This window comes from Nematolebias whitei, chromosome 1 (genome assembly GCF_014905685.2).
Source record: "Nematolebias whitei isolate Nwh7 chromosome 1, NemWhi1, whole genome shotgun sequence".
Lineage (NCBI taxonomy): Eukaryota > Metazoa > Chordata > Actinopteri > Cyprinodontiformes > Rivulidae > Nematolebias > Nematolebias whitei.
The window spans coordinates 27,631,959-27,654,417 of record NC_056498.1 but is presented as its reverse complement, the minus strand read 5'-3'; the positions used below and the strand labels follow the sequence as shown (position 1 = coordinate 27,654,417).

Genomic DNA, 22,459 nt, shown 5'->3' with positions numbered 1-22,459 from the left:
AAACAGGTCTCTCTTGAAAATGAGCTCTCGTGACTCAATGAGACTACCTGTATAAATAAAGGATAAATGGAAAAAAAATAAAATCCACCTTTCTGGTCATATTTAAATGTGATTTGCTTAAAGAAAGTTTTAGTCCGTTTCTTGGTGAAAAATCCCATTTCAAACTTTAAGTCTACGGTTCACAATGCTGCAGCCCGACATGAAGCAAATTAATGTTCCACCAGCACATTGAGTGCTGCATTGCCTGATGAATGCTAATGGCAGCCACCTCCCTGTAACAGCATCCAGCACAGCTAGAGCACACGAAACCATAGAAACAGTTCTGCTCTACTTGAGACCCTCCCCCCCACCAAAATAAAAAAAGCAGCCTGCTCAAATTAACAATAGTCTCCATTTTCCACCCCACGTTGCTCTCCAGCATCATTAAGCTTCAACCTGAAGAGTCTTTTAAAAAACGATTTCTTACCTTGATGGTTTTGGTCTGAAGTCTCAAGCCATTTAAAGTGTTGATTGCCTTTTCTGCATCTTTTGGGTCCACATAGTTCACAAACCCGTATCCTAAGCTCTGCCCTGCAACAACAAGACAAAAAAACATTTTGACTTCAGTGTAAAGACTGGGAAAGGCAAAACAAAGCCATACATTACAGTAGCACACCACTTTTTGAAGTAACTTGACTGCATTTGAGAAATAAAAATTAATCCCAAGACAAATTACAATAAGTCAGAAGTTAGTTTTCCAAAATGGCATTTGTTAAAACCTGTTAACGTAAATCATCTCTTTGACCCACTCTAAATTAAAAATGACGAGCAACTGCTCGGCTGTCGCATCAGCTCATCAGTGACAGTAAATTAGAGAAGACCGTTCTCCTCCTGATGCACTTCAAACCTACATTACATCGTCCACACAGATCATTCAATTTCCTCCACCCACAAAGATGCTTCTTCACCATCTACTGTTGGTCAGATTCACCAACCAGGAGTGGTACAAACGAGCATTTATTCAGAACACACACCGGGCCTCGGCCGTGGAGCTGACAGAATCAAATCCAGTAACGCATGGGATGAAACTCCTTCAGGTTCGTAACAAAATACTTTAATCGTTCACATCAACTCACTCGCAATGAAATCTGAACTAGGTTTGAAAATTCTGCTTATTTTGGTGCCTAACACTTGTAGAACTGTACTGTGGGTCGAGCACTAAGGGTCAGGCAGTGGGCCTCAGTTTTTCTCCACTTTATTTTAGCTACTTTAAAGTTCCTTTAAGAGTTTTGACTTTAAATAAATGTGCGATTCATTCATGATCGGAGATGTTCCAACTCAGATTAGAAGTCATCCCCAGATAAACCGAAGATTAAAAAAGTACTTTAGCCTCTCCAAACATGCTACAAATAATATTAAGCCGTTTTGTATTTGTAATTATTTCTATCTCAACACGTGTCTTGTCTTTATTCCAACAGAAAGTAAACCTGGACCTGCCATTCCTGTTTGTTCCTCTCAAATCCAGCGGGTCGAAGCAGCTGGTCGCTCATCCTGAGCCTGGTTCTGCTGGAGGTTTCCTCCTGTTATTAGGGACGAGCGAGTGCTCTGCTTTTTGCTTTTTAGCTAGCGTGCCCATGTTGCGCACAGCGCTACGTCAGTGCGTTTTGGTAGGCGGTGTGCTCGGTTGTGTTGACAGGGCAGGGCGTCCCGCTTGTATAACTGGTGTGGAAACACTGCTTTTACCAATTGGCTTCTTTATGTATGTGAATGTTTTCTTACAGTGTCCTGAGATAAATTCTGTTGTGATCTGGTGCTATAGAAATAAACTGAACTGAATTAAGAATTTAAAATCAAACTTATGACAAAAGCACCCCCCCCCCACACACACCAAAAACTAAAAACATTAATTTCTACAAGTCCCATCAAGCTCATACTGAACCCAAGCAGGAGGCACCTCAGAAACCAGACCTTTATACGGCCCGTTTGATCCGAGTCCTGCTCTCTTCATCATTCTGACTAGTTCAGTTAAAACTGTTGGACATTCTCCTGGTTTTGGACAGGAAACTTATTTCAACCACCTGTATCCATGATCTCATCATTTCAGTCACTACCCAGAGTTCATGACCATATGTGAGGGTAGGAATGTAGACCGACCGGTAAACAGAGAGCTTTGCCTTACAGCTCAGTTTCCTCTTCACCACAACGGACCAGCACAGGGTCCGGAATACTGCAGACGCTGCATCACTCTGTCATTCTCATGCTCAATTCTTCCCTCACTCATGAACAACACTCCAAGAATTAAATTAAATTAAAATCAGACACTCTTTATATCAAACAGCATTCAGGCCAGAAAGAAGCCCGACATTCGATTCCAGACACCATGACAGAGCTGTTCCTGTGATTCTGTTAACTTCATTAACTCAAGTTCAACTTGCACATCTGGACCCAAAGGTCATCAGGATGTTCTCTGTCTGCTGGACCCAGTTCTAGAGGGCAGTCTGGGAGGGCAGCTGCTGCGGTCATTGTTACCATCAAACTGCTAACAAGACCACGCCGCTACTGAACCTCACTGCTAACAATATCATGCTGCTAACTGGACCATGTTGCTAAGACAACCTCACTGTCATCAGAACCACTCTGCCAACAGGACCATGCTGCTGTAGATTTATTTCTTTTTCACTTTTGCCCATTTTGTTTATGCATTTTTGTTGCATGCTTTGAATAAATCCTAGTTTATGTTAGTTTTGGGGCTCCGAGCCCGACTCCACTCGCATCAAGCATGTAAATCGTAGTCGAACAGAACCTATGAGAATCGTGCTGCTGCTGTTCGGTGTATTATTTTTGCACTATTATCGATTTGCGTATATCTTATCTTTTAGCGTACCGTTGGGCGTTCATTTAGCGTATATCTTAGTTTATAGCTTCACCATTTCTTTTTACACTTTATATTTTTTAGGGATGCACCGATCCACTTTTTTTCCCCCCACTTCTGATCCGATACAGATATCTGCGTTTAGTATTGACCGATACCGATCCGATACAGAAACAGTGCTGAATTACCAAAAATGGCTAAATCATGTTATCTGGACCCGTTTCTGAAGCAGGTCCAGATGACATTTAGCCATTTTTGTTGTCTACATGGATGTTTGAGCTTACAAACCCAGTGCTGATTTAACTTAAAAACATTTGTTTTGTTAAACGCACACATGAATGTACTGAATTACTAATTTTTTGAAAACACTGCACCATAACAGATTCAAAAGCTTGATCAAACGTGTAACAACAACAACTTTAATTTGTTCAGTCAGTACGCTTGCGCGTGATGTCACTCAGAGCACAAAGCATAGAATTAGAGTGAATAGATCTGCCCAGTCATGGATCGGTCACATTGTCAGGATACCTGATCCAGAAGTTTTTTTTTTTTTTTTTTGTTTTTAAATCGGTACGGATACGGGTATCGGATCGGTGCACCTCCAATATTTTTTATATTGTTGGATGCAACTGGGACCCTGTGTACACTATTTTGTTCCACCTCATGTACCACATTCGATGTGAATGAAAGAATCTTGAATCTTCTGCAGCATAACTGTTTAAAACCAAGACGCATACACACACGTACACACACACACAAAAAAAAAACACTTCTAGATGTAACTTAAAAGACTTGAGCAACTTTTAACAGCCATATTCCAGTTGAGCGCTGGTGATGCCCATAGTGGGAGGAAGCGACTAAGCCTTTTCTTTAGCAGCAGCCAAAGCAGGAACATTTAAAGCAAAGAGGAAGCACATCTCTCTGGTGATTACTAAACATCTGATGTAGCAACCGTACACTGATGTAGGCTGGCTTAAATCCATCGCCACAGGGCCAAGGAAGAGACAAAAGCAATACAGTCTAGAGGGAAAAGGTGGTTTATGTAGAGCTGAGAAATCAGAGCACCATTCCAATGAAATAACTTCGAGGCTTTGAATAATATTAAGGATGTAATTTTTCCCCAGCACAACTCAAGTCTTCAAGTTGAAAAGGAATTTTTAAAAAATCTTCCTTTATCTGTTAAATATATAATTATGTTGGTTAGGGGCTGATAAGTGAAGCAGATCATAAAATTATGATCATTCCACCCTGAATTAAACAGCCTGTAAATGTCTGCAACAGTGACGATCAACACAGTTCTTTTGAAATTATTTTGATTAAAACTGGACTTTGTGTCAAAAATGTACTCTGAACTTACTAATCTCCTGCTGCCTTAGAGCAGAGGTGCCCAATACGTCGATCGCGATCTACGGGTCGATGGACAGCTCACATGGCATTAAACAGAATAGACGTCAGCCTATCATCCATCCTCATTATGAAATTTGTCACTTGATTGACATACAGGCATTCAGTCTGAGGCCCCGTTTACACGACGTGAAACGTTCAGCCGTTCATTTACAGACAACAGCCCCCATTCTCTCTGAAACCGAAGCTTTCTGAATCCAGGTCTCAGAGTTGAGATTTTCAGGGGAACCCCCCACAGAGGCAAGAAATGCTCCACAAGTGTCGCACATGTGCACTACAGGGGGCTGCAGTCCAAAGTATTTCTGCTCCAACAACAGTTGTAATAAATATCAGAGAGCAGAGTGATTTGTTTGGACACAACTGTGGTCATACAGACACTGCCTGCGCAATGAATGCAGCACTGCACTGAGCCCTGTATTAGGGTTGCCAGATAAATATAAAAAGGTCTTATTTACCCCCTTCTTTTCTGTGCACATGTTCAACAAACAACACACACCTCATCTTAGAATATCTTTAATCGGCACATATGACAGTTTAGGTCAAAATGCTTAATTTTAAAAGCCACAGTACTATAGTTCATAATTTCTTATCTGGCAATCCGATTGACATGGAAACTACAACGTTTTTATGTAAACCCAGTCATTTTTTGTTCATTATCTCAATAAACAATGAAAAAAACACTAACGTTTCCAGAGGTTGTTCTGGTGTAAACAGGACCTTATGCACCATCTACAGGACCTCTACACCATCTTGTCCCCAAGATGGGGTAGAGAAAGCCGCAGTTCAACTCTTTGCCATGCCCCCTTCGTGGTGTCCGTGAGCAAGACGCCTAATCCTAATTGCTCCCTGGGCACTTGCATAGCTGCCCACTGCTCTACCTGGGTTTATCTCAGGTGTGATGGGTTAAATGCAGAGAATCAAATTGTATCATTGTATAGAAACATACATAACACTTATTTATAGGTAGATCACTTTGACTTGGTATTTGTAAAAGTAGCTTGCATGCTGAAAATGTGTGGGCACACCTGCCTTAGAGTATAACTTGCATCTCCTTAAGTGCTGCTTTAGATAAATTAGTGCTGCTGAGAAACTGTTTCCTGTATCAGAGCTCCACATGGCTATGTTGGTCCATTGTGTCTTCTGAAGTCCTCAGCCCATGTGGACTTGGGAAAAAAAAAAAAAAAAAAAAAAAAAAAAAAAAAAAACAGTGGACCAACACCAGCAGATGACATGGCACCAAATCATCACTGATTGTGGAAACTTCACTCTGGACTCCAAGCAACGTGTATTCTGGGCCTCTCCACTTTTCCTACAGACTCTGGGACCTTGATTTCCAAATGACATGCAAAATGTACTTTCATCTGAAATGGGACCACTGTGCAACAGTAGTTTAGAGCCCATGTCTAAGACTCGTCTGTGCGTAGTGTGCAGGAGTTTCCAATATGGAACTTTATATTCTAATTTTCTGAGAGACTTCTGGGATTTCATTATCCGTTAAGACATAATCAAAATTACAAGAAAGAAAAGCTAGAAATATTTCACCATATAATGACTCTATAAACGAGTGCCACTTTCTGAAACGACTGAAAAAAAAGGTGTTAATGTATAAACAGGTACTCGTTGAAAAATCATGAAAATCTGACCAAAAAAAATCTAATATTTTTCTTATATTGATTAGTTGCAACATTAAATAAAATATATTTATGACCAGATGCCAAATACCACAAACATTTACCAGCCAAAGTGACAAAAAAAGGGGGGGGGGGGGTTCGGAAACTTTGCAAACCAGTCTAATGCATTCTGAAATTTAAAAACATATTCCGTACATTTATATTTAGATGAGTTCAGTCAATAGATAAAATAACCATTTAAATCCTGGTAAGCTCATGTCAGTTAGGTGATGCAACCTTCCACGTTGTTGTTGGTGGATTTAGCAGAGTAATTTGTTTACTTTTAGTGCAGGCTCACATTTCAGAATTGCATGTACAGAGTTAGAAAATTATTGGAGCCAACTCTTTCCAAACTGCACCATTTGATATAATTCAGGACAATATTTTTGTGATTAATTTCAAACTTTGCAATGAATTACAGTAGTCCCTCGCTACTTCGCGGTTTGACTTTCATGGACTCACTTTTTTGTGTTTTTTCAAAGTAAGATTGAATACGAGGAAAAAAAAAATTGTACACAACACGATTGTCAACTTCAATATTACTCCTGTGATTGGGACAGTGTAGGAAACTGCACAGTAAAAAGTTAACAAAAAAGTAAAATACTTAGGACAGGCACCGCCATTTTGTAGTTCTCTCTCAATAAGCCTACACTGTATCCCGACTCATTAGGACTCATTTACCAGAAGGCAACAGTGCCCCGCCCAGATGCCTTGTTGTATTCTGCTGAAATACATAGAGGGAAAGTTTTGATCTGAAGTTTGGTGCTTATTACTGTACAGTGACTTGGGCGCCCAGAGGATTCAGAGCCGCACGGAACCCCCCGGGAACAGGACCAGAACCAGAACCGGAGCAGAAACGTACCTCCAGACCCATCAGCAAATCCGAGAGCTAGTAGCCAGCTCACAAGGACTTCAGAGTGTGGGCGGTGCCGCTGAAGGTCCGGCTACTCTCTGGAGCACAACGGGACTTAATTTTACCCCCCCACCCCCACCCCAATCTCTATCGGACCACTGGTTCTGCGCCGGCTGCTTAAAGGTCCGCCTTGTTTTGCAACCTTCTGCTACTGATAAAGCATCAAGTTAAACATTTGAGGAAAAAACATACATTCCACTGAATGTACAGTTAGAAATAAAACATTTATTTAAATTTACAAAATAAATCTAGTTGCAACTTTTGTTGAGAAGCCTCATCTCAGACTTAAGTTAAACTAATATTATAAAGGTGAAAGAAACTGATTTATAAAGCATTTAATCTGAAAGAAAAAAAAACTGGATATTCATGACAAAGTTCTTAGTGTTTCACTAAATATCCAGAAGCATAATGTGCGTTTTAGCCCCCCAAACCCTAAAGAGACTTATCCACATTTCCATCCTGCACAGAATCTATTTTTTTCTGCTCCAGTTTTACTGCAGGTGTTCAGGTGTTCAAGTATATGCAGTGCTTTATATTTGCACTCAAGGGCGTGCTGATTTCAAACAAACCATTTAATTATATTCTCCGCCCTCAAGTCCTTTTCAGGGTTATTTCCATGCTCCCCACAATTGTTTTAAACTAAACATGCAGTGTGCCAAGGCTGCTTTATGACTAATCAAAATGTTCTTAACAGTGAATTTAAAAGAATCACTTTGCAATTCAGCTCAGCCCATTTCACACAATCAAACATTTTCTACATGACTGGCTCCACAGCATTTAAAACATGCTGGAGTACAAAACTGTACTTCAGTTTTAATCAAGCCTGTGTGCAAAAAATGAGACCCTTGACCACAAACTAACTCGTCTTCTTTTCTATACATTTCCACTCATTATAAATCCACTGCAGTGGAGACGTGCACACAGACAAAGTTCATGTTGAGTTAATGTTAATGTTAGCCATCAGAGGGAATGTTTCCTAATCAGTCAACTAGCACTGAGAGTAACTCTGCATGTACAAGTACCAAAAGGTTTTGATTTGATCTTTTCACATTGGCACACATGTATACCAAACACACGCAGGACTCTCCATTCCACCACAACTTTTACATGAAGTGAAAACACAAAAAATAGAGACTAGAGCTGGAGGAAACCCGCCATGATTAAAGTCTGCTGTTCAGAGACAACAGTTTTTTAGTCAATGGAGGTGGACAAAGGAAGGTGCATCAAATGAAAATGGAGATTGAATAACTAGCAAAACAGTGGAGTGGGGGAGATGTCACGCCTGCTTATACTTACTTGCCATGTAGAAAAATGAAAATGTGGTAGCAGCTGCTACAAGCAGCTCACCATTTTGTTTAAAGCCAGAATGCTTCTCTACTTATTTTTAAGTGTTCAAGTTACTTTGAGTGGTTTGATGTATTTTAAGTCATGAGATTGTTAGTTTGTTAAATGAAAGTCACACTGACAAAAAGTAGTGTTGTATATCAGCCATGGGCTGCTTTGTTTTCCATTAATTTGTATGTGCAATAGAAACTGATATTGTTCTACCTATAAATGAATGCTTTAGATTAGCATTAACAGCAATGGGGACATAGCGGACTCCACGTTGAACTTAATAATCAGCACTTCTGTTGGCCTTGCTGCCATTTTAAGTGCTTTATAAATATAGGGGTATGGTATAACAGTTGAAAAATCATCCATCCATTATCTTTTACCCGCTTCTTCCTTTTTTGGGTTGTGGTGGTCACTGGTGCCCGTGTCCAGCGGTCACTGTGTGAAAGGCGGGGGACACCGTGGACATGTGTCCAGCACATCACAAGGCCACACAGAGACAAACGAGAAAGAACCATTTACACTCTCACTCACACCGAGGGACAATTTAGAGTTACCAATCACATGCATGTTTTTGGTCTGTGGAAGGAAACTGGAGTACCCGGAGAAAACCCACGCATGCACGGAGAGAACATGCAAACTCCACCCAGAAATGTCCCGAGCCGGGATTTGAACTGGTGACCTTCTTGCTGAGAGGCAAGAGCTCTACCAACTGTGCCACCGTACCACCTGATAAAGCATCACTTGAATGTAAAACATAACTGGAACAAAGGGGAAAACAAAAAGAGTACTACATACAGCACATAGGCCCATTGACAAACTAATAAACATCAACGTTAAGTAATGGCCGGGACAAGCAAAGCCCTTGTATAACCTTTGACCTTGAAATGTAATGTTGACCTTGAAGCTGGGGTGATAAAAGTATATGCGACATTGTCTAGTGATGATGCATGTGTATGTAGTTTCACTGTTATCTTCAGCGGATCAAAAGTTATGGGCAGGACAAGTGAAAGTTTACAGATTTACCATTATTCATCTACCTTCGCATAAAAACCAAAGTCCAAACCACACTGCCTGAAGCATTCAAACAGCCCTTTACTACCAACTCTGACCAGACAGGATCTATAACAAATGATGCACGAGTTCCTTTAGCAGCACATGTGTGATCATAGGCCTTTGTCAAAAATACTGGTTTTAAACATGTTGGAAGTAACAGAACACAGTTACAAAGTTCCAATAATTTCTCTGCACCACCACTCCCCTTCCTTGACCTCTTCAGTGATTCTGCTCAATACGTATATGTGCCCAGGTGCATGTTATGTACACATTTGTGTCAAGATTGTTAATAATGTATCCACTTCAATACCTCTTTCCTGCAGGGTCCCACAGGGCTCGATTCTTGGATCCCTTCTGTTCTCACTATTTGCTCCCACTGGGGTCTATCCTGAGGAAACATGATCTTTCATTCTATTGTTATGCTGATGATTGTCAGATTTACCTCCCTTTGAAACCAGCTAGTGCTTGCTCCATTCATTCTCTCCTTAAATGTCTGGATGACAATAAGGTTGGACGACATTAAGGCATGGGTGGCTTCAAATTTTTTAAGTTTTAATGATCAAAAGACTGAAGTCGTTGTCTTTAGCCCTAGCTCAACCTCTGATCCTGTCAACCTGGACTCCCTTTAGCCTTATCTTAAGCAGTCCATTAAAAATTTTGGCATGGTTTTAGACTTGGACTTCAAGTTTGACAAACAAATCAACTCTGTTTTGCAGAAAAGTTTATTTTAATTAAGACAGGTAGCTAAGCTCAAGCCAGTGTTGTCCAGATCCGACCTTGAGAAACTACTCCATGCCTTTATCACTATCCGATTGGACTATTGCAATGTACTCTATGCTGGGGTCAGCCAGGCCTCCATTTCGCATCTCCAGCTCATATAGAATGCTGCCGCTCGTCTCTTAACCGGAACTCATAGTTTCAGCGTATTACATCAGTTCCATCCTCCCTTCAGTGGCTCATTTTAAAATTCTTCCGTTGACCGATAAGTGCCTAAATTGCCTCACATCCCTTTATTGCTCTGAGCTACTGGAACCAAATGTTCCATCTCGGGCCCTGAGATCATCCGATCAGCTGCTTTTGGCGGTTTCTAAAACAAGACTGACGCACAGAGGTGATCAAGCATTTTCAGTCATGGGTCCCAAAATCTGGAACAACCTGCCCACCCAAACATTAGACAGGCCACCTTCCTTCCTGTGTACAAATCTCTGCTAAAACACACCCGTTTTCTCTGGCATTTCACACAGTTAGAGTTAGTTTAGAGTTGATTTAGTATTTTTTGTTCTGTGTACTTATAATTAAATACATTATTATAATAAAATATATAATGCTGTTAATTTTTCAGTATTAATCATTAGTTGTTTTTTATTTTTTTGTCCATGAATTTTATTCTTATTGGTGTTATTGTTACGCACTGTGACAACAGCTTCTGTTTAAAATGTGCTCTACAAATAAAGCTGACTTGACATTTGTTTCACTTAATGCAACTGTTATTAAAACAATCTGGATTCAAAATAAGGTACGTATCAAATGGTGAAATTTGTGTACTGTTACACATTTATTAAGCACTGTAAAAAATGTCATGAATATTAAAAATCAAGCTGTAGTAAACACATTTTTTATGCCAATTTGTTGACGTGATTACGCTGCAGTCAAACAATCACTTGCAGTCCCACTGAGCAAACTCTCCTTGTCCTCCAGCCTCATTACACTGAAACGATCCGCTTACTCTGACTGTTGACGTTTCAGCAGAAGAAAAGGAAAATGCTCGTTTAGAAACTCTGGAGCTTCTCCACTGAACATCAAGGTTTCGGTAACCTTGACCAAAACAGCATGCTGCTAAAATCCAGCAGCTTTAGCTATTATCACCCCGCTCCTGCCACACAGAATCAGTACCGGCTTCGGTAGAATATATTACCCTCCGCCCATTAAAAGCAACCTGAGCTCATTAACAAGTTGAAAAACAAGCCGCAAGCAGGAATCTTTTCCAACATGGGCAACTTATTTTGCGAAGCCCGTCCCACAAAAATCTTATTTATAGAATGTGTTCATAGCACCTAATATCAGTCCATATGTTCCTGCCTGATAAGCTAAATAATTGGTAGAACATAGCAATTTTATAGCTTAATGTGCCAACTCACTATAATTAGATGAAGTTGGAGGGTTTTCAGCAGTCCATTAAATAATTTCTAACACAAACAAAAAAAAAAAAAAAAACCACTGACTGCAACATGAAGCCTTCAGTATGAATAATAATATTACAAAGACCCAACAATGTGAGTCTATTACGTGCAGCAAAATGATCAAGGAGGCTCGGGCTATTGTACAGCATCATAAACAGTCAAGTTACCTGTTATTTTATCTCGGACAAGTTTACAGGACTCAATTTCTCCGATGCTCCCAAACAAACTCTTCAGCTCTTCTTGGGTCATGTTCTGAGGCAGATAGTTGACTATCAAGTTAGTTTTACTGTCCTCTATCATCCCCGACTCTACAGGCGAGGAGCAGTTGTTTGAAATTGACGAAGGACCGTTGCTCGTGTTGTTGCAAGTTGGACCGTTGGACAGCTGCGTTTCCATGGTAGCAATAACCTGCTAAAGAGACAAGAAAGACAAGTGAAAACTGCATGTAAATTGATAAAAACACTCAAATATTACCTGTTAAAAAGGACGCTCTTCACACATTGAACACTTAGTTGAAAATACTTAATTGTAGATGACTAAATTGTCATCCACAGGTTTGCAGCTTCTTTGTTTTAAACCGAATGTCCCACAACAGTAATACGGAGTCAGGATTAGGCAGAATCACTTCGACTATGTGCTTTTAATGCACTTCCAACATTTTTTTTTTTTAGTTTTGTTTAAAGCCTTTTTTCTTGTAGCATAGTTAGCATGCTTGACAAAAATACGTCTCCACAATACTCTAGGGATATAATATACATACCCCCTTAAAAATGGCTCTCGTGACAATATATTTGTTAGCTTAAATATATCAAAAAATAAAATAAAGTGCTTTTTTGAGTCTTTAATGTTCACTTCAAGTTCTGAAAACAGAAACAAAAAAAAAAAAGCTTTTCGCCTTTCTTAGTCCAAAATTTTTATTGTATTTATCCAAGATGTTTAATATAGAATTACTTACGTTTATTGATAAAATGTGGGTTTCCATAGACTTATTTAAAAAAAAAAAAAAGTTGCTTTCAATTTAGTATTGGAGCCGAATGGAGATTGTCCAAGGGCCACTTACGGCCCTCTGCCAATATGTTGTCCATGTCTGCTCTACGAAGAACTAAAACAAAATCTACCCTGAAAGGTTCAGCATTTAATGCCACAACGTAGCATTTTTGAAGCTCATCTGTCAGATTGCATGTGGTTATCAAAATGAAAAATTTCTGAACATTCTGATGCATGCTCAATAATCCAGGTAGAAAAATCTAAAAAAGTGAAGTCAGGTCCTCTGGACGTTCAAAAAATAAAATAAATAAAAAATTGTAGAAACGTTTCGTCTTTCATCCAAAATTGAAGAAGTCTTTCAGATGAAAGACGTAACGTTTCTACTTTTTTTTAACGTCCAGAGGACCTGAGCCAACTTTTTTAGATTTTCTGACCATCATCCTGCAGCAGCACCAAACATGCAGCTGTCACTGCACTAACAGACAACAAGCTTTCAAGATAAATACCACTTAAAGCAACCAGCAACGATGTTTGAAGAGCTGTCCTTAATTAACACATTCACCTCGTGCAGAAAACAGATCAGTGTCACACAGTCCAAATTATTCACATTTTAACTAGGTGTGCATACAGAGCATGAATTGTGGAAGAAAAAAGTTTTCTTAGAGCCGTGAACAGATCCATGTTAAGAGGAGCAGACAGTTTAAGACCATACCAAATTAATCATTAACCCCTTGAGGCTTTTAATTTTAATAATAATAATAATAACAATAATAATAATAATAATTCGTTAAAAAAAAGCACCTTTCAGGAAACTTTACAGCAAAAAACATATCAGATAAGATTGTGTAAAAACAAACAGTGCAAAGACCAACAGGCATAAATTGAAATATAAAATACATAAAGTTCAGAAGGATAAGCTAGTCTCTAAAGAGATGTGTTTTCAGAGTAGTCCTGAACAGAGAAGGACAGGTGGTGGTGTTATTTTCTTCTAATTCCCAAATTTGAACCATGATCGAACAGAGCTCAACACTGAAAAGTGACAGAGCTTGTGCTGATCATTGGTATGGCCTGTGCGCTGACACAAAGGCAGGCCTTATGGCCAAATAATAATAAAAAACACAAACAAAAGAAGTGCCACAGACCCCAGTCCAAGGCTCAGGCGCCCACGAACCACTTCTAAGCAGAGAAGCCACATCACACAGTCTGACTGCCATGTTAGTTTGGAGTTGCCGTCTGAAAACATGGACAAAAAGTACTTCATGTTAGAACAGCAAGTAGAAAAGCGACAGATGATCACGTGACTGGTGGAGGATGGAATGAAGGCCTTTTCATTAAATATGTTTTATTGGTCGTCCAAACACATCAACTGAAACAAAAAACAAAAGCCAATCTTCCTCTTGGTCAAAATTAATGTGGAGTTCGGCAGAAAATGGATTCCAGTCTAGACAACAGGGTAAAATGAAGATTAAGGACTGGCGACATGGTGAAGCACGGAAACAGAAGAGCAAACCTCAGCTGGCTGCTGCTCTGCTCACTGCCAGCATAAGAACTGATCCTCAATTTAAAGACACATGGTCCACGATTAAAAGCAGGAAAAAAGCAAATAAAGTAAAGCAAAACCATAAATCATGACAAGCAGAACCACAGCTCAGATTTATTTTAAATTAAATAAACCAAGACTCATGAAAATGATTTACAAGAACAAAAAAAATAAAATACAGCTTCAGTTTAATAATTATTCAACTGTAAAACTGAATTCGCTAACAAAGCCATTTAAAGATGATGGTCAAATATTAACTAATCCATGAAGCAAATGAAGGTCTCATGTTGGGAGACAAGTCTGTGAATCAGGCTGATAAATGACCTTTAAAAAAGGAATAAACTCAGTTTTAAACTCCAAAACTCCATCAGCATTTGAAAAGTCATCTGCATGTTGAGTGATTATGACCAACTAGACCAGGAGTCTGCAACCTGCAGCTCTGGGGCCACATGTGGCTCTTTGGTTCCTTTGCAGTGAATCTTTCAGGCTTTCACCAAAACTAAAATAAAATTTAGTTTAATTTAAATGATTACCAACAATAAAAACAGCTAGTTTCAGCAGATTCCATCATTTTCAAATATGGGAAGGATAGTACAAATACATGGTGTAAAACATGTGAACATCGTGCTAGTAGCTTGTTAGCTATTTTAAGTCTACTTCCAGTCTCACAGCCTGATCTTTCTCTCAAAACCACCAGAATGTTTTGGAATATCTTTAAGACAGGTTCCTGAGAAGGAAAATGGTGAGTAACTGATAATACTAAGAATAAAACACACACACACACACGCACGCACGCACGCACGCACGCACGCACGCACGCACGCACGCACGCACGCACGCACACACACACACACACACAAAAAGAGTTAAAGTAAACAAAATTATTTATCTTTAAAAATGTAATTGGATATTCAATAAGCTGACCTCATCTTATGTCTTTATGCTTTAAGTAGGATACTTAATTCTTCAACAATTGAGAACTCGCATGCAGAGTTCAGTGTTTTAATTTTTATAAAAATTATTAAAAACCATTTTTATTTCTTTACATGGATCCGTTTTTTTCTTTTGTAATAAAATGTTAAAATATAAAATGTTAATAGCAAGACATTTTTCATTTTATATCACCCCCACTGACCAGAAAAGCCATCTCCAACAAACTTGTAGAGGCCCGCAGGCCACCAGTTGACAGTACACAGTTGTAGTAGGTTTTGCGGCTCCGGACGCATCGTAATTGGTAAGCAAAGTGGCAAAAATGGCTCTTTTTACTGCAAAGGTTGCAGACCCCTGAACTAGACCAACTACATTTCTTATGACCAGTCAAATTTTAACATTCTTAAAACTACATATAAAACAAAAAATAAAACACTTAAACAAAAAATAAAACACTTAAACAGTTTAAAACGTTTGTGCAATGCATGGAACAGTGTTGTAATTCTTGATACTTTTTTGTACTGCAGTGACATCGTTGCCTGCACGACCAAACACTAACCCATCGTTTGAATTCTTAGGACACAATCTGTGCAGCCACCTCTATCACATGAGAAGCCCCACTGACACTGAAATCTTAAACTCTTTCTAGAGTAGTGATCTGTCTGCCATGTGGGCAGGATTTAGTAGGCGAAGCGCTTGGTTCTGTTGACAGGGCGGGGCACCCTCTTTTGATAATGGTAGGGGAGACGCAGCAGTGAGTTAATCTGACTTCTGGTTAGCTGTTCAGAACAATCGAACTAAACAAATGTTCAAAGTTGATTCTCCATAGTTCCACTTTCAGCAACAAGTTTATATTTACTACGCCAGATCTACTGTTGATATTTTCAGCTCCTCCCGTCCTCCACTATTTTTTAACAACTTTCATTGTGTTTTTCTGCTTGAAACAAAACTTCATGGCAAATCAATCACATAAGAAGTCTAACTTCCAGACGGGGAGCAGAGATTGTAGCAGCTCAGACCTAGCATTAGTCCTGTAACGCTTCACTACAACGACCCCCACCCCGCCCCCAACACCAGGCACTACTAACAACGCACTACTACAGCCCCACCCTCCCGGCTGACAAGCACCAACGAACGCCCTCTTAAGGCAAGTAACCTTGGGGAAACACCATTATTACATACATTATTACTACCTAAGCCAGTATGTACAATGCACAGGTTTACAGTAGAACTGAATCGCAGCATTAGTTCAGATTTTATTTTTAAAGGTTCATCATAAATACAAGGATTTTTTTATTGTCATACCAGCTCACATTTGCATGTTTGTGGTATGAAATTCGGACTCGGGTTCCAGATCAAGAAGCCTAAAGCCCCCAGTATACTCCCGCGTATGTCCATACGCAGAGGTACCCGCGTACCTCCGCAGGGCATGTCCACGCAAAGCTTAATTTTTACGACAGCGTACGCAGTGTCACAATAAACTGCCTGGAAACGGACCGTTTTGTACGCGACACCAATGTATTAAATTCCCCTTCTTCATCCCTGATATGGCCTTTTCTTTTGTTTTTTTGCCACGAGACAAGTGATCTCTTCCTCCTCCGTTGATGCCATGACAAATTGTGAGAAATGAAGGAATTTGTCATGAGCGAATTAAAATCAGTCCCAGCGTGGCTGCGGGAAGGTTGGGCTGATCTGATGTGTGGGCTGCAGGGCCAGCGCTCCCTGTTTTTATTTATTTTTTGCAACTTTTTATTAACATATAAACACAGAACATCGCAGCTCTCTTTTTTTTTTGACCAGTCAAATCAATCCAGTAAGCGTGTCAGCAAATGATCAATCGGCGACCTCAATTTGTCCCAAAGGTAAATGCCCCTCGTCTGCGAAGCTCCTCTACAGCCGCTCAGAGTGGACGATCGAGTATGAAGTAGGGTATTAACAGAGTACTTGAGTAATCTACACATCGATTGCTAGGACATGGTGTAACACCGAGTCCAATCCACCGAACCAGAACCGGCTTCCTCTGACCTTGTTTCACAAACAAAAAGCAAAAAATATTAATCTCTAAACCTATATAAAAAAAAAAATCTATAAAACATATTAATCTCTAAAACTAAACTTAATGCGCACCACAGCTGGTGGTGGTGCGGGGTGGTCGACACCCCCCCCCCCCCCCACACACACACACACTGTTTTAAATTTTGTTTTTGACGTGCTGCATGTTTCTTCACATTTGCAGTTTAATAATAATAATAACTAATGGTTTAGTTTTTTCTGTGACTTATTTGCAGTATGATAAATGATAGGAGCATAATACACACTCCCAATGTTTTGTTGGTTGAGCAGCATTTTACACTGAAAACACTTCACCCTCCAAACCTCTAGTGGGCGACTCTTTCTGCTTTAAAGAGAGCTGACACAAAATGAGTCTGTGGCTTTGACCGGAGGGTCTTGCAGTAAAAACACAACACAGCGTTCTTTTCACAGATCAGAGAGCAGGTTTCTCTCAAGCTGACCAACACTTACTTTAACTTTTGACGGGGGTGGGGGGGGGGGGGACTTTCGACGGAACTCAGCGTTTTGCACAAGCGTCCAAATACGGCATCACTACGGCAAGCTGGCCTTAGTTAGCTTGTAGCTTCGCTTCTTGGCTCTTGAAGAAAATATTTTAACGCCACTTACACACGGTTTTCAATTAAAAAAAGTAACGATTAAACTGACATCTATGATTTTTACATCAGACAGCATCACTGTGGTTAGCCAGTAGAATACAGATCTCTATCATAGGCTAAATGTCTATCGTTTCTACAGTGTACCATATATATTGTACATTCCTAGTATGCATGCATGTATAAATAAATAAATAAATAAAATAAATAACATATATAATAAAGTAAAAACAAGTAAGATGAAGCTTAATCAAGTGCAGCTCTAGTTCAGTGGTCTGACAGCTGCAGGGAAGAAACCGTTTCTGAGCCTGGTGGTCTTGCTCTGAATGCTCCTCAGCCGCCTGCTTGAGGGGAGGGGCTGGAACAGACTGTGTGCAGGATGAGTGGAGTCCTTCATGATACGGAGCGCCCTCCCCCTGCATCATGAAGTGTAGAGGTCCGAGGTGGTGGAAGGCTATTCCCCACAGTCTTCTGTTCAGCCTTAACCACCCTCTGCAGAGCCTCTCTCTTAACAGCAGTGCAGCTGCCGTGCCACACGGTGATGCAGGTGCAGAGAACGCTCTCCACCACATGAACCACTACAGCTTTCTTATTCATGCATGTGCCATTATGAAACTTCAGTTTCACATTTGTTTGCTTGGGAAGGGTGTAGAACCCCAATTGTTTTTTTTCCAGCAGCCTATCCAGCAAAAGACAAGCAGCTTTTGTTGTAAACGTGTAAAAGCAGCAATTTATCTGACCTAAAAAGATCTGGTGTTTTGTCAAGATTCTAAAACATTTTCTGCTGCTAAACATCAGAAGTAAGAAGCGGTTTAAGTTCGCTTCTCATGCTCAACCACCGGCTAAATACTACTGCTGGAGCAGCACAGGAGCATGTCACCAGCAGCACAACAATTAATCTGTTACACAAAGATATAACCTGTATGTGCGATAATCCTGCTTGCTGAAGTCTACAGATTGTTCTTCGTATTTAAGTGCATCTGATGTGTTCAGTTTCTATGAACCAATTCAACTTTAATCATCTGCAGGGTGGACAATGGACATAAAACATAACTGATTCACTCTCTATGGAAACTGTCACAAGCATCAACAGAAACAAGCCATCAGCAAATATCAACTAAAGATCTTTAGCATCACATTCACGTTTAAAACTACAATGAAATAAAGGCCAATGTATTAGGCAACATTTAAATTTTATTTTTGTGGCATTTATTTTATTAACTTTAAAAGGCCATGGGACTCCATGGTGCCTTCAGTGGCACTTTGTAAACTTCTAAAACAACAAGTTGCCAAGACTGCCATTTAAAGCCACAACTATTACCTTCAGAAGGCACATAATTAGTTAAAGATTAGCCTGTGAGCAAATAAGATGTCCAATGATCTCAACACGCCACACACAAAATAGGATCAACACCAGTTCAACACCCATTAGTAGTTAGGGCTACAACCGAACGAGAGACAAAAATAAAATCTTTCCACCCAGGTCAGAGTCAAAGTTGTGGAGAAGTACAGACCATTGTAGGTTTATTAAAAAATATCCCAGAGCCATAAACTTCTCACAGAGCTTCATTAAATTCATTATTAGTAAATAAGAGGTGGTCACCACAGCAAACCTGCCAAGAGAGGGCTATGTGTCCAAACCCTGAGCAGATAAGTAGGTGTTAATCAGAGACAAACCATGATGGATCTGTCCACAAAACCACTACAAGCTACACAGAACTGGGCTTTATGGGCGAGAGACAGGAAGAAACTCTTCATAAAAGAATCCTTTAGTATTTGCCAAAGGGTATATTTTTTTGAAAAAAAAAAAAAAAAAAAAAAAAAAAAAAGGTGTGGTCAGATGAGACTAATAACTTCTTGAGTCATCAAGGACAACATGTTTTAGGGAAACCCACCACCTCATGCTGAGAACACCATTCCCACAGTGAGGCAAGGTGGTGACAGTATCATACTGTGGGGACGTTATTTCCCCATTAGCAAGGACTAAGAAACCAGAGTTGAAGGAAAAGCCAATACAACAAAATATAGAAGTTGAAGGGAAAGCTGCTTCAGTCATCCAAGAATTTAAGACTAGACCCCCTCAGCAGAACAAGGACCTTAAACACAGTTGAACCAGTTAAATGTCCTTAAATGGTCCAGTCGAAGCCCAGGCACTGATCTGTTTGGTCACGAGTGAACAAAAATTCCATTATCTAAATGTACGAAGTCTGTGAAGTCATATGTAAACAGACATGCTGCTGTACCCTTGCAGAAGGTTACTATGTTGTATCAACTTTTTGGGGGTTGGGGATTTGTTACGTATGCACTACAGCCCCTTCTCCATGGGGGTGGCTTTACCCAGCTCGCACCAACTCGGCATTAGCCAAAAAAATGCCTGTTATACTCGTTCCTGCTTGGTGTTTGGACTCGCCTCAGCCGTGGTTACAAGCGAGCCGAGCAAGTGATTTTGATGTCAGCAAACTGCAGCCATTGACTGGTCCATGGATTGATGTCACTGGAGGAGCCAAGGCTGTACTTGCAAACTCCTCAAGTGACATTTTCAATTGGATTGCCGAGTGTCGCTGAGATGGACAGTTGGATATCAGGTTATTCCATGGTCAAATGATGAGGCGCAAACCTTTTATTAATTTTGTCACACGAGCACATACAGCACAAGCTCAACGAAGAAACAAGGAAGTTTACCGGGAATTGTTGGAGAAACTGGCCCTCCAAAGCTACATTTGCATTTAGTGTCATGACAAAAAACAAACAAAAAAAAAAAGTCCAACTACTTGACAAAGTGGCCATATTATTAGCATGTTTGCTAAATAACTTCTTAGCAACACGTTAGTTAGCTGCATACACTAGACCAGAGCTCTCGCCCACCACTCAGTGGGCCTGTGATCGGAAAGTCACAGGTTCAACTCCCTGGACTGACATCAAAATGTGGGTGGAAAAGGTGAAACACCCACACCTGCCTCTACCCTCATTTGCCCCACTCTGGGCCCTTGAGCAAGGCCCTTAACCCCCACCATCTGCTCCCAAACAGGTCTCTCTTGAAAATGAGTTATCTTGACTGAATGAGACTACCTATATAAATAATTAAAAAAATAAATAAACAATCCTGCTCATGATCCCACCCAATGAGTGACAGACACCCTCAACAGAGACACAGATATTTGAGTGGAACTGAACAGAAACAAAGTGATTTGAGTGGTACTTCTCAGTAAAGAAGTGGTTTACTTTTCAGGTCCTGTATTTCCTTCCTCCTTTCTTCATGTTATTTAAACAACCTGAAGCATTTAGACCCCCCCCCCCCCCCCCAAGTATAATTTATTTAAAGACTAATATGATTCACTATCAAAACTGACTTTATGAAACAAGTCAATGTAAAATTTATTTCCAAGTTAAAGTAGTTCTTATTCAAACCAGTTTGAAGAACAGTTTACCGTTTTACAAGAAAGACTGATGAATTTATTCTGATCCGGCTGCTGTATGACAGGCTTTTAAGCCGCCTTCTTCGCCCCCACCAAGCATTAACAGCTGAAATGCTCAGAACGCCACAGGAAGTCCTTCCTCCCTGTAGCTATCAAACTTTTCAACTCCTCCTCCTTTCTACACATAGGACAATAAAATTTAGTCCTGCACTGCAATAAACACGTTAAAGTTTCTGTCTGCACCCGACCCGTTTTACATGTTAATTGTTGTTATTTTTATATTCTGTTATTATTATTTTTTATATATATCTCGTGTGATTCCTTGTGTATGTTCCTTTGTACTGAAACTCTGGCAAACAATTTCCTGGGGGACCAATGAAGTTCTAGCTTAGCTTAACTACATTGCAGAAAAAATGCAGACATTAATGGAAGTAGCAATGAATTAATGAATGAACATACAAATTTAAGACGTTATTTAATGAATTTTCAAACTTAAATGGAAAATCTGATCCTACAGACGCCATCACTGATCCCCTCCCCACAGTTAAACCTGAAAATTCATTGAATATCCAGGTTGTAAGGAAACAATAAAACAATGGGTGGGTGGTGGTGATGGTGGGAGGGGCACTGTTACAAACCACTGTGGCTCTGAAAGGCCCACTCCAGTGTACATAATTTAAAAAACAAACAAACAAAAAAAACTTTGGCTTAATAGTGGTTACATCATGTCTTGGTAAATTTACTATTTCTGACTAAAAGCCTTCAGTCTTTACTAAAGCTCCATTTGTTCATTTCTTTCACTTTGTTGGGTCCAACTAATGAAAATGTCAACCTTCCATAACTCAAATGATGATTGATTTTCTTCATTCGAGCAATAAAGCAGCATAGCGCTCGCCAAGTGAACGGGGGGGATCAATACTTCCTAAGAGGGAACCTGAGAAGAAGGAAAAATAAAAGTTAATGTGCCAGTTTTTATCATTTCAGTACTTGTTATGGATTTGGGGATGAGGAACAATGCAACAGTCTTCCAATTGAAGTCCATCACTGATCTTTCTTTGTCCTTTCAATTTTATTTTATTTTTTAAAGTTTAGAAGAATGGATCAAATTCACCAAGTAAATGGTTAAAACTGTTTAGTACAGAATGTTTAAATCTCGTTCAAAGATAAAAAATTAAAAAATACTCAGTTAATTAATTGAACTTACATTATTTACAATTATCAAGCTTCAAAACTGTGGAAGTATTGATATAAGACTTATGGAAAGACAAAAAATAAATAAACAGTCTGTTTATTTATGACAGTTTATTTAAACTGTCATAAATATTGATGATAGTTTAAATAAACTGTCATCAATAGGCCTGTCGCGATAAACAAATCAATTAAATAGCATGAAAAATTAAAATTATCGACCTCATTTTCATTTATCGTCTATCGTTTCTTTGTGTCTCTCTCTTTCTACTGGACACTGGGTGACAAAAGACTCGAAACTCCGGTGCTCTTCAATGACCCCTCAC

The 22,459-nt window shown here is 39.7% G+C and overlaps 1 protein-coding gene across 3 annotated transcripts in view; it reads right to left on the bottom strand.

Annotated features, from left to right (window-relative positions):
- Positions 1 to 22,459, bottom strand: part of elavl2 (ELAV like neuron-specific RNA binding protein 2) — a 70,753-nt gene that overhangs the window by 18,803 nt on the left and 29,491 nt on the right. For 2 of the 3 annotated variants that reach the window (XM_037676020.1, XM_037676007.1), the window contains exons 2-4: positions 13,536 to 13,626; positions 11,574 to 11,817; positions 467 to 570 (exon numbers count right to left, since the gene is read on the bottom strand). In XM_037676020.1, coding sequence (XP_037531948.1) covers positions 467 to 570; positions 11,574 to 11,817; positions 13,536 to 13,607 — 420 coding nt within the window. In that variant the 5' untranslated portion in view covers positions 13,608 to 13,626. The remainder of the gene's footprint in view (positions 1 to 466; positions 571 to 11,573; positions 11,818 to 13,535; positions 13,627 to 22,459) is intronic. The other variant, XM_037676013.1, reaches the window with a different exon arrangement.